The sequence below is a fragment of the Pipistrellus kuhlii genome, unplaced genomic scaffold (genome assembly GCF_014108245.1).
Source record: "Pipistrellus kuhlii isolate mPipKuh1 unplaced genomic scaffold, mPipKuh1.p scaffold_m20_p_14, whole genome shotgun sequence".
Taxonomy (NCBI): domain Eukaryota; kingdom Metazoa; phylum Chordata; class Mammalia; order Chiroptera; family Vespertilionidae; genus Pipistrellus; species Pipistrellus kuhlii.
The window spans coordinates 15,368,394-15,382,469 of record NW_023425449.1 but is presented as its reverse complement, the minus strand read 5'-3'; the positions used below and the strand labels follow the sequence as shown (position 1 = coordinate 15,382,469).

Genomic DNA, 14,076 nt, shown 5'->3' with positions numbered 1-14,076 from the left:
TGCTATGATGACAGTGACTGGGGAGAGGGCACAGAAGTGTCTGGGGAGATGACCTTTGAGCTGAGAGCTTAGCCATAATCCTTCACAGTTAGGGAGAGTTGGGAGGGGGCAGGGAGAGTTAGGGGTGGGGGTGGAACAATGAGTTAGGAAGTGAAGGATGCTGGCAGGTGAGGTCTGTTTTGTTAGAGTAATGGGAAGGCATTGGAAGGTTTTTAAAAAATATATATTTCTTTATTGATTTCAGAGAGGAAGGGAGAAGGAGAGAGAGATAGAAACATCAATGATGAGAGAGAATTATTGTTCGGCTGCTTCCTACAAACCTTCTACTGGGTATCTGGCCTGCAACCCAGGCATGTGCCCTTGGCCAGAATCAAACCTGGGACCCTTCCGTTTGCAGGCTGATGCTCTATCCACTAGGGCCATTGGAGGGCTTTAAGAAGAGAGACACAATTTAAGTTACACGTGTTGGATCCTTCTGGCTACTCTGGAGCTTGGATTATGAAGCGATGAAACTGGAAGCAAGTACACTAAATTTAGATGGCTTAGAAAGCAGGCTGTGAGACTAGAGAGAAAAAAGTACAGGTTGAGGCAAAAGTAGGTTTACAGTCATTTGCATGGAAATATTACAATAATGAATAAATGATAATACAAGAATAAACTCTGCGTGTTGTGTACTCACAGCTGTAAACCTACCAACTTAGAGTAGGGTTATGAATATAAATGTGAGTGACAGAATATAAAGTCCTCCATTTTCCTAATGAGATTAAAAAAAAAAAAACTGTTCAATTTATTTGCTAACTTGAGTAAGCCTTTAGAGATATGGAAGAAATAGTCAATGTCTGGTCGGCTTTTTTTTTTTTTTTTTTTAACATATTTATACTCTATTATTAATTTTAAGACATTGACTTTGTTCAACATAGTTAATTTTTAAAAACGTTATTCTATCTTTCTCATTCCTAGAAGCTACTTTTCAATTTCTCTGTCTTTGCCAGAGCAAATCACCTTCACTTCCAATCAGATTGTGTGACAGACAGCTGTTCTGAATCCATAGTCTGGTGCCTATTTTCCAAGATAAGTCCTATGAGGACATGAGTTCAGTTACTATAAAAAGAGGCCCACACAAAATACAGGTGTTAAAGGTAAACGAAGCTCATTTATCTCCTGTAAAACAGCACATACAGATAGGTATATAGTAACCCCTGGCTTGTAGGCAGCTGTGTCATTGACTGTCATCTACTAGGAGGAAGGAAGAGGGGGAAGGACCCCTCACCCAGGACGCAGAATGGCATGTGTCATTTTTAATGATATCCCAGGACATCTTGGTCACCTGTTATTATGGAAGAAGGAGGGCATGGAGACAGACATTGGAGGACAAGAGGCAGGTTGTCACAGCATCCATGTATAGCTTGGAGATGGTGGGTTTTGCTGTTTTCCTATAGATGTATCTGAGTGTCCTCAGGACCCAAAGCCGTTCTGTTCCTGAGCTCAGTTAGCCAGGGATGTGAGTTACTGTGATCTCTACAACTTAGCCATGGACTGTATTGCTAAGGCTGGAGGAGTTGGACCACAGGAATAATTAAACACCTGTCTTTCAGTTTCTTGCCCCCCTTCACATTACACAGCCTTGGCAGTTGACCTCTGAAGGCAGCCTAGGTGAGCCCTGATGGAGGTCAGTTCAGATGGATGAGTCTTTTTTTCAAATGGGGACTTTCTGTTCAAAGAAGGTAATTCTAGCGAGACCTCTATAATAAGAGGCTTTGGAAAGACACTAGCACGAAGGGGTTTCTTTTCTGGGAGGGAACTGTGGGCAGAGGGTAACCTCACCTTCTATTTAGACCTGGAATAGGGTGAACCAGGTCGCCTGCAGAGCCGCGGGCTGAGAGGAATTCACGGGTGGGAGGGTTTCTTTTGTAACAAAAGAAACATTTTTTTTTTCTTTATAATATGGAGGAATAATTAATAACTCAGCCTTTTGAGGTTGCTGTGAGAATCATGTGTGGTATATAGCAGGCTACAGTCATCCTGTAGGTTCTGCAAAACTCAGTGTCAGCATGTGGCAGGAAGCTGGGTTTGGGGAGAAAGTATTTACCCAGTCTACAGTACGTGCTCAACAAATGAGCGCTGTCATTCCTGTCATGAACATGAGAGATGAGGCATGTTTCCAAACATGAGAGATGAGGCATGTTTCCAAAGAGCATGTCTTGAAGGCGTTTGAATGTCCATTCACCATCTTGTCTGCATCAGCCCTGTTTTGTCAGGGATATACCTCCTTATGAATTATTCTGACGAAACGGAGGGCTTTGGTGGAAGCCTAATAAATGTGTTTACTCCAAGCAACCTATTGGGAAGGAATGTGCCAACCGTTACTGCAGAGTGCCCTCAATTCTGGTTTCTCCCTTGGGCCCGGTGGCCCTCTCCTGCTCCCCTCTCCCGGGCAGCACTGGGAAGTGCCTTGCATAGTTAAATAGCTGGAGTCCATGGGGCACACCAAGCCTGTGCCTCAAAGCCTCCTTGCCAGCTTGCCATTCCATTTAGGAAATGTGTGGGGTGTAGATGTAATTTCTCCCTTGCCCCCTGGGATAGAATCACCGTTGTACAACGACGCTTACGTGTCCGGCTTCAACATGGTCGGAGCATTGTGTGGGCATTCCCTTCTCTTCGACAATCTGGGGTTTCTTTAAATGCTTTGTGTCCATTCATGAGGCGATGGTTTCATTTGAAATGCTGCAGTCGCCGGGGAGAAGCTCCCATGCTCTTCCCTGATTGGCTGGCATTCCCTCTGCCTCCTGTTGCTATGGTGCCCAAGCAGAGGAACTTCTTTGCCCTGCTCATGTAGGAGGCTCGGTCTCCATGGATACCGTACTCCGAGACTGTACTCAGCTCAGGGATGAGCTGCACACACTGTATTTCTGCACAAGACACACCCCAGCCTGTGGTGGAAGGCTGTGTGCAGAGGCGGTGTTTGCCATGAAAGTCTACGGAGCTTACCTTCTGAGTAAGTAGTATTAGTCACAGAGGATATGCTCTTTGTGTACGTGTGTGTGTGTGTGTGTGTGTGTGTGTGTGCGCGCGCGCGTGCACGCAAAGTTAGTGTGGTAGACTAAAATTGTAGTCTAAAAACAAATGTTCAGCTCTGCCTTTCACAGATTCTGAATGCAGAGTCTATTACTGTAAGCTATTAAAAATACACACTTATATTGTTCTCAGTAGCCCTTGTCATAGGTGAGTCTTTTTGTATGACCTGAAGCAAAAAACAAACAAACAAACAAAAAACAATGACCACGAATGCTGTCATATTAGCACGCTCTTCTAGCTCTGAGTATTGCCTGTTGAATTTGTAAATGCAGAGCTCGCCTTGCCCTGTGGTGTGCCAGGAATAGATGACACAGCCACGGTGAAGGCTAATTGGCATTGCACAGAGTTTGCAGAGGGCCTCGGTGTAGACTGAGACACGATGTATTTATTATCTAGAGAGAGCCTGCTTGTGTGACCATGACAGCCAGTTCACCATGGGAATTAGGCAGAGCACATCCCTTGGACCGGTTTTAACTTACTTCTCCCAGGTGGCATCCGGTAGGAATTCTGAAGCTCTTCGTGCCCATGGAACTGGGATGTGGAAGAGTTTTCCTTTCATTAACTGATTTGATCTTTCACTTCCTCTTCACTATATATTTTAAGAGTTTAAGGGGCTGTGTTTTCAATGTTGTAAAACACATGAGTCATCTTAAAGTGATTTTCATTTGCTGGGCCAATGATGAATGCCTGTGGAGTTAAAATTAATAGTGGAAGCAAAAGAAAGACTATACATATGATAACCCCAACTCCAGTTCAGTAACTTTAATATGCTGTAAAATTTAGATTTTTAGACTGTGCACAGTAGGTAGCTGGCATCTAGCAACTCTAAACAAAAAGCTAACCAAGCACTCTGTTGGTATAAGAGAGATTCATTTTGGTCCTATAAAAGAGTATTGTGTGAAGTTGTAAATGTCTCTTATTTTCTGTACTCATGACCATTTAGGCAAAGGACAACCAGTGTGTTGTCATCTTTTCCAACTGTTAGCCATGGTTCAATTATAATTGCCTAAAATGGTGAAAAGCTACCACCCTGTTGGTACCTATGATGACTGCTCTGACTCTGACTTTGTCATTGGGGTCAAGCTTTAGGTCATTGCCTTGCCTTAATGTTTTATAGACATAATTTCCATCCAGCAGATGAACAAGGGTACATGGTAAACTCTGTAGAGATCATGGTTTTGGAGACCTGGATACCACGTTGATGACATTTAACCCAAGGTTTTTCACCTCCTTAGTATTTACACAGCCCCATTTCTCTTCCTCAATATGTCTATCTCTGAAAACTCACGTAATTAAGGACCTTTTTTCAACCTCAAAATACCTGAACTCCTCTCTCAAACTGTTTCCTCATCTTCAGAGTGGAGTAATGATAGGACCCATGACAAAAGTCGCTTGGAAAATTCAATGACGTAAGGGCACCTGGCATACAATAAGTATTAGCTGCTATTGTATTATGATTCCTATATGTATTATCATTTTACAATGCCTGTAGTCAAGGGAGACTGTCCCAAGTAGCTTGAACAGTGTTTTGGTTTGGTTCCATTCAACCTATCAAATTTCCTATCCAATACTTTCCAAGAACTTTCTAACTAAGTGCTTGGCATCCTGATAGAAATGATGGCATTCGATGTCCATGAAAATGTAGGTAACAAAATGTAATTTATACAATTAGTTTTCTTTTTTCAAATGTGTGGCTATATGATGTTGCTAAGTCACTCTGCACTTAACGAATGAAAGGTTTGCCAATTAATTTTGCTGCCATACACGATAAGTGTGTAGGATACCACAATGGATGTGCAAGATAAAAAAGACTAGGCCACATACCATAAGTCAGTTAATATTTAGAATACATTAAAAATGTGACAATTAAAAATCTGGGTTCAAACTTGAAGCTTCTTTCCTTTCCTGAAAGGATTTCCGCTCAGAGTGCAGTCATGACATGCTTTGAAAAGAGAGCAGTTTTATTAAGTTGAAGTTTGGGGAATGCTGGGAGAGGAAGAAATGGGGAATGATTGATTAATCTGTATAAAAACGGGCCCCATGCTGGGATTTTTTCCTTTTTGCACTAATCCTGTGTGACATCTGAGCCAAGGGAAGTATAAACCTAACACCATATGTGCAGAGCCTGCCGGTGCTGACTTTCAAACGCATGAAGAGTTGACCCAGATTATATTTTGCGGCTTTATTTTTATTCCCAGGTCGTTTTCATTTCCCTTTCTTCTTTCTGGCATAGTCTCTCCCTTCCATCTGTTTGCCCTGGCAAGAATGGGGCATGTACAGCAAGGATTATACCAACTCGTTTGAACGGAAGCAGGGAGGACATTTGTAAGGTGTGATTTAAAGCGAGGTCTCTGTTATTAGAGAGTGAGGGAGTGGGAGGAGGTAGAAGAGGGGGAGGAGGGTAAATGCTGATGGGAGGAGATTTGACTTGGGACGGTGCACGCCCAGTACAAATACGGATGATGTATTTTAGAACTATACACCTGAAACCTGTAGAATTTTATTAACTAATGTCACCCCAGTAAATTCAACAAACAATATAAATAAATAAATAAATAAATAAATAAATAAGTACATAGATAAATAAATAAATAAAATTAGGTCTCTAGAGGCTAGTGTCCTGTAATCAATGCATGTCCATAAATACTAAATATATTTTGCTAAACATGACTTCAAGTGCAGTTTCACTCAGATAACGTACTTAGAAATAAAATGAGCCTTGTTTCAAGGTCAACGTTAAATTCTTAGCAACATCCCACCGCCTTGGTGACCTTTTACCTTTCCTCTACGGATCTTTGACCAAAATCGTGCCCCACTTTCCTCTCACGGCTGCTGTCATACGGGCACATGGTCTGATGGTGCCCGGGGGTCACGTGGTTGTTAGGTGCTGGGTGCTGGGTGCTGCTGTCCTGGGCTGTGGGGCATATCCCTTCGGGCAGAGGGTGTCCGTTCATGGCAGCTTCGGAGGGAGGGGGGCCCCTTGTCTTGGGTGGTGGCGTTATTCAGAGAAACTGGATCTTCCCGAGACTTTGGCTTCTTTTCCTCATCCCTGTGGCTGAGATAGTCAGGCTCTGCCAGCCTCTGCCAGCAAGATCTGATTGCTGCCGAGGCGACTGGCAAGCCTGACTGTTCTTGAGAGGCTGTGCCTGAACCTGATACTGGGTTGCTGCCTGACATCCAATGCTTTCCCCTCCCAGGTGGTGGGAGAAGGGAAGGAAGAAGGGAAACTGTGGGCTGAGAAGCGCTAGTGCCTACAGAGCAAGGCTTGGGGCCTGCAGGCGGTCGTCCTCGTCTGGTGTCCTGCCAAGCCCAGCCTGCCAGGGACAGCAAGGGGTTCCTCTGTGCTAAGCTGGGCATTCTTGAGCTTTGGATGGGATTCTCCAACTTAGCATTCCCCCCCCCCCCTCCTTCCCTTTCTCAGCCATCATGTAACAGAACTGAGCCCAGTAATGCACCTCGTTTGTTTTTCCAACACATAGCGTGTGCCTGGCAGTGAGCCACACCACAGGAACCCAGGGGCTCCCTGTGCCTGTGCCGTGTGCTTCTGTGGCACCTGCGGGTCCTGTGCATGCGCAGACGAGGACCATGGAACCCAGCTCTGGGGCTCTGGGAAGCCGCCCAGAGGAAGCAATGCTGTGTCAGCGCTTAAAAAGGGTAAAACTAGGTTTTTAAAGTGAAAAGACAATTGGGGGTCTGAACTTAGCATGCTATTGCTGTTAAGTGCTCTGCCCTTGGAGTTTTCAAAATTCTTTTGTTATGGCTGCCATGTTATATTTAAAAACTCTTTCAGGTGACTTTTCTCTAGAAAAGTAGAGGAAAAGTCACCTCTATATGACATGGATCATAGTGAAAAAGCCCCTCTAGGACATGAATCATGCACATGCTTTCTCTCCTTCCCCTCCCCTGCTCTCTCTCCTTTTATCATCTTTTACTTAAAACTAATTTTTGATGTTTCTCCTATTTCTTTTAAAAATATATATAATGTGATGCACAAAGATGATATATATGTAAACTATGCAGTATAATAAAGTTCCACCCTAAGAATTACCATCTGCCTATGGATTCACCCAGATCCTATTCTCTGTCTCTCTCCCGCCCCCCCCCCCCCCCCCGCTCCCTGGAGGTGACTACTGTATTGAAATGTGTGTTGTATCATTTCTTTGCACTTAAACATCATCTTACAACCTTAGGTTATGTGTCACTAAAAATAAGTTGGAGCACAATGTAAATACAACTTAAACATGGAGCCGTGTCTTTGCCTTGTGTTCTCCATAATTAGCACAGTGCCTAAAACTTAATAGGTGCGCGCTAGATGTCTGTGATAATTCTTGTGGATATGGCTGAGAGCCTAGAAGGTATTTTTGTGATTCTACATGATTCTACATGCTAAGGCAATATTGGACTTCCACTTCAGTGGATGTGTTCCCTTTGAGCCTTGTTAGTTCCATCTTTGGAGGGTGCCTATAGGTGTAGGCTTCAGAAAGTAGCCAGGTCCTATTAAATTGTTTGGGGATATTTCCAAACTCTCCTTTCGACTTCTCTCCATTAGACTGCCATGCAAATCATCCAGGGCTCCTAAAGAGAGTGGCCTTAGTTTGTTGTTGTTTTTTTTGTCGTGGTCTGCTTTGCTTTTCCATTCAACTGTTCCATTGGAAGGTGGAGAGAATAGGGAACACTGAGTACACTTGGACTTGGAAACTTGTTTGGGGGTGGGGCAGGGCAGCCGGACAAGCAAAGGGTTGGCCTGGGAAGCGGTGCCCCGTGCCAGATGCCACTTTGAGTTGAGATCCTGGGGAACATTCCATTCATAAGTCCATGGAAACTCAGGGCATAGTGTGTGCTCAGAGTATAATCGACTCATGGGTGTGCTCCATTCTTTTTACATGCTACAAACCACACGAGAATTCGTAGTGAACTCTTGTAGGGGACATCCAGAACCTTTGTGTTCAGAAGCTTGAGAATTCAAAGAGGTTTCAATTGATCCACAATGGAGGGAAGTGAAATCCTGGTGCGTGGAGCTGGGAGCTCAGCTGGTTTGTAGAATTCATTGTCTCTCCCCAGCAGGTACCCAGCTCCGAAGGCCACAGTGACAGGGTAGCATCCCAGGTGAAGCCACCTCCCTGGGCCTTGAACAGGTGTCCCAGGGCAGGAGGGCGGGAGTCGTTCCACCTGCCCTGCACCTGTTTTCCTGCAAGCCCGTCCCCTGGTCCAGAAATCTGTTGTGCTGCCAGGCCTCCTCCCGGAAGCATTTTCATGTGACTTCATTATCCCTGACGCTCATGTTAGTTAGCTCCTTGAACACGTGTCTGAATTAAAACAAATACCACCATTTCTACGTTGGCTTTTGTTTGAACACTCTGTATAGGTGCCAAAATGGCCTGAATTTACCCAGCTTAATTGTTTTTTATTCCATGGATGTTTGTGTTTGCAAGGAAAAAAAAAACCCATTTGCATGAAAGATTGATTGCACAGTGGCAAACCTAGCATAGATCTTGGAGTATCCCATGCCACTGTGTTTAGAGTATTCAATTTTTCTCATCGTCCTCAGGCAATATGAGAGAGGCTTCTTCCCCGCTTGCATTTCACAGGGATAATTCCTGTTTTGTTCTTCCGCTCTTTGGTTGTACTAAAAACATGTCTTCATTCAATTGTTCTTTTCCGTGTTAGCCCTGCCAGTCAAGTATATAACATAAGGCGAGGTGTTGCTTAATGTTTCACTTACTTGGATGTTTTTACTGTTTCAAATCCTTTTGTTCACTTGGGGTTTTCAATGGTTTTGAACCTGTGAGTTACATTCGTTAACCTAAGATCTATGTGCAAAGGGAGTCGATGGTCTGGGCTCCCCATTTCCTAACTGATATGCCCACCGGCCTTGCCTTCCAGCATCCAGTCCCTCCTCCAGGTTAGCTGCCTCAGTATGACCGAAATGCATCCCTCTGTTCATACCCCCATCCCCTTCAAATCTTAGCCACGGCCCCCTCTTGCCTTCAGAGTCAGTGCCCTTAGCTGAGAGTCCCCTCCTCCCATGCAGTTGTGTTAGTGTAGCATGCCCTTCTTCAGTTCTCCGGGTACAGTGTACCATGTTGGCTGCATTTCCTCATCTGGTCACTGTGTACCAGCTAAACAAGGGGTTCCATATATTCTCATTGTCCCCCGTGTGCTTTTTATCCTCCACGTTTTGCTCATGTCATCCCTTTCACCTAAGGTCTGCCCTCTCCCCCACCCCCAACACTCGGTCTTCCTCCTCCGTGTTCCCTTAGTGCCTGCTGTCTGTGTTACACTCCTCAGGTCCTAGTTGTTTTAGTTTCTGTAGTTCATCTCCTAAGGGGAGCCTTGAGTATCAGAACCCTCCTTCTCCATGACCCGGTGCCTTCACGCATGCAAGGTTGAGCACATCTTTGAAATGGACTGAATTGAACACCCTGAGTATCATCTTGGTCGCCAGTTCTTAGATCTGGGTGAATTCTGATCACAGGTACCAAGCAGAGTGGGCAGGGAAGAAAGCAGACTCTGGGAGTCAGACAAACCGGCTCTGCTGTGTACTAGTTCTGTGATTTGGGGCCCATCTCATCACCACTCAGGAGCTCCGTTTCCTGGTCTGTACCCTGTAGGTCTTTGAGAGGAAGTACTCAACCTTTCTAATGCCGAGACCCTTTAATACAGCTCCTCATGCTGTGGTGACCCCCAACCATAAAATTATTTTCGTTGCTACTTCGTAACTGTAATTTTGTCGTGACCTACAGGTTGAGAACTGCTAGCAGGGTCGCCTAAGACAGTGTTTCCCAACCTTCTCTCATGATGAGAATCACCTGGTGGAGTTGTTAAAACACAGATTCCTGAATCCCAACTAAGAAGTGCTAAACTAGAATTTTTGAGAACATATAGGTAAAATTGCATACCTAACTTAGTGCTCTGTATATAAAATCTGTCTTAGAGCACTAGTTAAGTATACAATTTTACCTATATGTTCCCAAAAATTCTAGTTTAGCACTTCTGGCCTAAGACCATCGGAAAACACAGATATCTACATTACAATTCATAACAGTAGCAAAATTACATGTATGAAGTAGCAACGAAAACAATTTTGTGGTTGGGGGTCACCACACCATGAGGAACTGTATTAAAGGGTCGTGGGTTTGAGGATCACTGGATTAGAGGAAACAGCAGATGCGGAGTTCTCGGCAGGCTTGGGTTTTAGTCCACAGTGTCTGGTAGCATTAGCGTCGGACGCCGTCATTCATTGCACGGGTTGTGCCTCCGAGGCTTGTGTAATGTGGGCTGCCGTCAGCGCCGTGCCTCCTGTGTTTCCCTTCACATCATGAATAAAGCATGTTAAGTAGGATAAGGGCACGCACGGAGCCAGGTGACACGTTACGAGAGATTTCCTCGGAGGTTGACAGGCAATCCATTAGGCTACGCCCTTCGGGGCTGAGCTGTGCTGTCATCCGGGCGCGTGCCAGCCTGTTCACCAGGCTCTCCTAATGGCTTTGATGAGCGCCTACTGAATCCACGTGTGCCATCCATTACCCTGCAATCATAACTCTGATGGGAAAGGAAGTGAGAACTCGTCATCAGTGGGCTCATGCTGCGCCTCCTTGCCTTCTCAAGGGGACCTCTTTAATAGTTTTACTGGACAAGAACTTATTTTTTTCTTTTCTTTTTTTAATATATTTTATTGATTTTTTTTTTTATATAGAGAGGAAGGGAGAGGGATAGAGAGCTAGCAACATCGATCAGAGAGAAACATCGATCAGCTGCCTCCTGCATGCCCCTTACAAGGGATGTGCTGCAACCAAGGTACATGTCCTTGACCGAAATCGAACCTGGGATCTTTCAGACCTATGCTCTATTCACAGAGCCAAACCGGTTTTGGCAAGAGCTTATCTTTTTCTCTCCTTTGGGAGCCTGTATGTTTTTATCCACCTCCAGCCTGCCTCCTTCCTTTGCGACTTTTCACAAACGTGTGGTGCTTCTTCCACAAACATATCTGTATTTTTTTTTTTTTTCAGTTTCTTTCCTCACTCAAATATTCTTCCGAGTCTCCTCTATGCCAGGCACTAACTTTGGGGACATCCAGTGATCAGCCAGGCTGATCTTTCCAGGCTGCAGGGTTTTGCTTGCTACATCTTGGGCTGAGAACTTGAGTATTAAGCAACATGGGCACGTGGGATGGAGGTGGGAGGGGAGGGAATAGGGATCCTCTTTGCCACAACACTGGTCTGTCACCCCCACAGAAAGGGAAGGAAAGAGGGGGAGCTCAGTCAGGAGAGAGCCTTCCCTGAAGCCATTGCTGAGTGCCAAGAGTGGGAGGGACCTCCAGTGCTTTGAAATCCTTTAAGGTGACAGCACCTACTGTGTGCTGAATGCTGCATGAGACGCTGGGATACAATGTCCCTCAAGGAGCTGACACGGGTGTGCTGGCACGTTGCAAACACATGGCTGTGCACTGTCATGCATGCTTGTTAAATTGTGGGTGAGGTCAGAGCACGAAGGAGTTCAAGGGGGAGGCTCACCTGTGACCTGGGAAGCAGGTGGTCGTGAGACTGGCCCAGAGGGACAGGGGACAGTCCACGGAACAGCAACAGCGCGTGGGCAAACTGGGAACCTAGAGAGTGAGGTGCCGGCTTCAGGCAAAGGTGATGGCTCCGCGGGCCGGGGCCAGGCGGAGGCGGAGGCGGAGGCGGAGGCGAGGCGGCAGAGGAGATTATAAAGGGCTTGTAAACCGTGCTGTGGCGTTGGGGCTTTATCTTAAGGACACGGGCTGCCCTTAGAGGGTTCCTACCGGGAAATCGCCTAATGAGATGTATGCTCCGGAGCAGAGTGGAGGATCCAGGGCTCGGGGCCATGGAGCAGCTGGGACACAGTGTGCGGCTGTTCCGTCATTCCGGGCGGAGACAGGATGGGGGCCTGGGGTGCAGCGTTCAGGCCGGGAGGGAGCGGCCAGATCCCGGGGTTACTAAGCAGACAGAATGGAGCAGGTGCCCGGATTCATCCTTAGATAGGGAAAGCCAGAGCTATGTATTCTAGCTGTTCCCCTGCTTTGGCATGTGAGAAAGCTCACCTGAGCAAGGTGTAAAAATGTCGCTGATGGGAACCAGGGGGGAAATTTCAGCCAGCAGATCTGAGGTAGGAGCCAGGGATCTGTATTTTCAGCAAAGAGTCCAGGTCCTCAGACGGCACTATGAAACCCCCCTTTCTCTTAGGTGTTTTACAATAGCAATGCTTGCTTCCTTTGGGTGTATTCACAATGTGTTAGCTTTTCATTTTTGAACGAAGATTCAGTCCTGTTATCTTTGTTGAACTTAGGTGACTGGCTCAGCTTCAAGGGTTCATGTGCAGAGAGAGAGAGAGAGAGAGAGAGCGCAGTCTCTGTGCTAGTGTGGCCGGTGTTCCCTAACTATTTGCATCCTGGTATGTGATGCAGAGCAGGGCTGGGCGGTGGTACTCCTGTTAAGACCCCTGCTGCAGGCCATGAGTGCATTTCCACAGGGTTCAGCCACCCGTCTGCAAAAGCACATCCTTGTGGGGAAAACAGAAATTCCCTGGCTCCGGAGCTCCATGCAGGTGTGCCGTCTCAGTGCGTGAGGCACGTTTTGACACATTCATGATTGTGGTATTTCTGTGGTAAATCGAGGTCAAGCCCGCTGCTCTGTTTCTCAAAGGCAGCCAGTCAGGAGGCTGCTACAGGAGGGGTCTTAGAGCAGGTGGTTCTCAGCCTTCAGACCTGAAGGGTTTGTTCAGCCCGATGACTGAGCCCCACCTGCCCTCTGAGCTGCTGACTCCGTGGGTCCGGGTGGGGTCCGAGAACCTACGTCTGTAACGCCTTCTCAGGTGAGACCAATGGCGGCTCAATGAAACCCACTTTGAGAACCACTGTCTTAGAGGCATAGGGAGGATGACTGGTGGGTGTAGGGGCAGAGGATGGTTTAAAATCTACCCTAGAATTGCCTGACCGGCTCCACAGACCGAGTTATGTAAATTCACGGGATGTTTTAAAGCAGCACATGTCAGACTTAATGCCAAGATGCTTAAGATGCCAGTCAAAAGGCAGAACTACTGACGTTGGCTTTTACCTTTCTAAGGCAGGGCAGTTCCTCTCTGATACAGAGATGGTTCCACAGTCGCTTCCCCTTCTCTGAAACTGGGGGCCTGTGCTAACGCTCAGGTAGTTCCCTCAGTCGTGACTGAGCTGCAGAGTTTGGCATTCACGCTAGGAACGTAACCACGTCCTGGCTGCGGTAGCACCAGGACATCCTCACAGGGTGCAGCCACCTGTCCCCTGTCCTCCTCGCCGTGGGACAAGGGCGTTTCCCCCTCAGTCAGGTTCTGTGTGTCATGTGGTAACTCTGGGTCAGCTGGTCTCACTGCCCAGACCCAGGGGAAAGGCTGTGGAGTGACCCACGCCAAACCCAGCTGGTAACTCCTGATCTTGTAGGGCCACCCGGGGTCTGAACAACCCAGGGACAAAAGGGTCGCTGTGGGCATGCTCAGTAAATTCTTGTGAAAGAAACAGATTAACCTTTAAAAATATATACATATGTGTGTATATACATGGGTAGTACATAAAGGAGGAAACTAAAGCTTAGAAAAGTTAAAAACACTTGGCCAAGAACACATTAACTACTGAGAGGTAGAGCTGGGCTTTTAGGGCACCTTCTTTAGATGGACTTTGTGGGTGTGAATCTGCAGGCTGGCGCCTCCTTCTGGCAATGCTGAGTAGTGCAAGGCATCTGGTTGGCTCTCTGGTTGAACTGCCTGATGTCTTCTCCAGCATTCTCTCGGCCATCTCTGTTCAATTGACAGGGCCACCTGTTTATGTGTTACTAATGAAGCGAGCAGGCCCAGGGAAGTTGGGTGGTCAGTCACAAAGCCACACAGCACCCATTCTCCTACCTTGTGTTCTCCTAAGGTTGGCCAATGCCCGGGAGGTGACGTAGAGGGAGACTTACATGTATCCTGGGGCCCTCTAGGAAATGCATAAATGTTCACCCTGGTCAGAAA

At 46.5% G+C, this 14,076-nt stretch overlaps 1 protein-coding gene across 3 annotated transcripts in view; it reads left to right on the top strand.

The window, feature by feature from the left end:
• SYBU (syntabulin) overlaps positions 1-14,076 on the top strand; it is a 69,019-nt gene that overhangs the window by 34,949 nt on the left and 19,994 nt on the right. For 2 of the 3 annotated variants that reach the window (XM_036436795.2, XM_036436797.2), the window contains exon 4: positions 2,837-2,995. The exons of the other annotated variant lie outside the window; for it this stretch is intronic. In XM_036436795.2, coding sequence (XP_036292688.1) covers positions 2,837-2,995 — 159 coding nt within the window. The remainder of the gene's footprint in view (positions 1-2,836; positions 2,996-14,076) is intronic. 3 annotated transcript variants of the gene reach the window in all.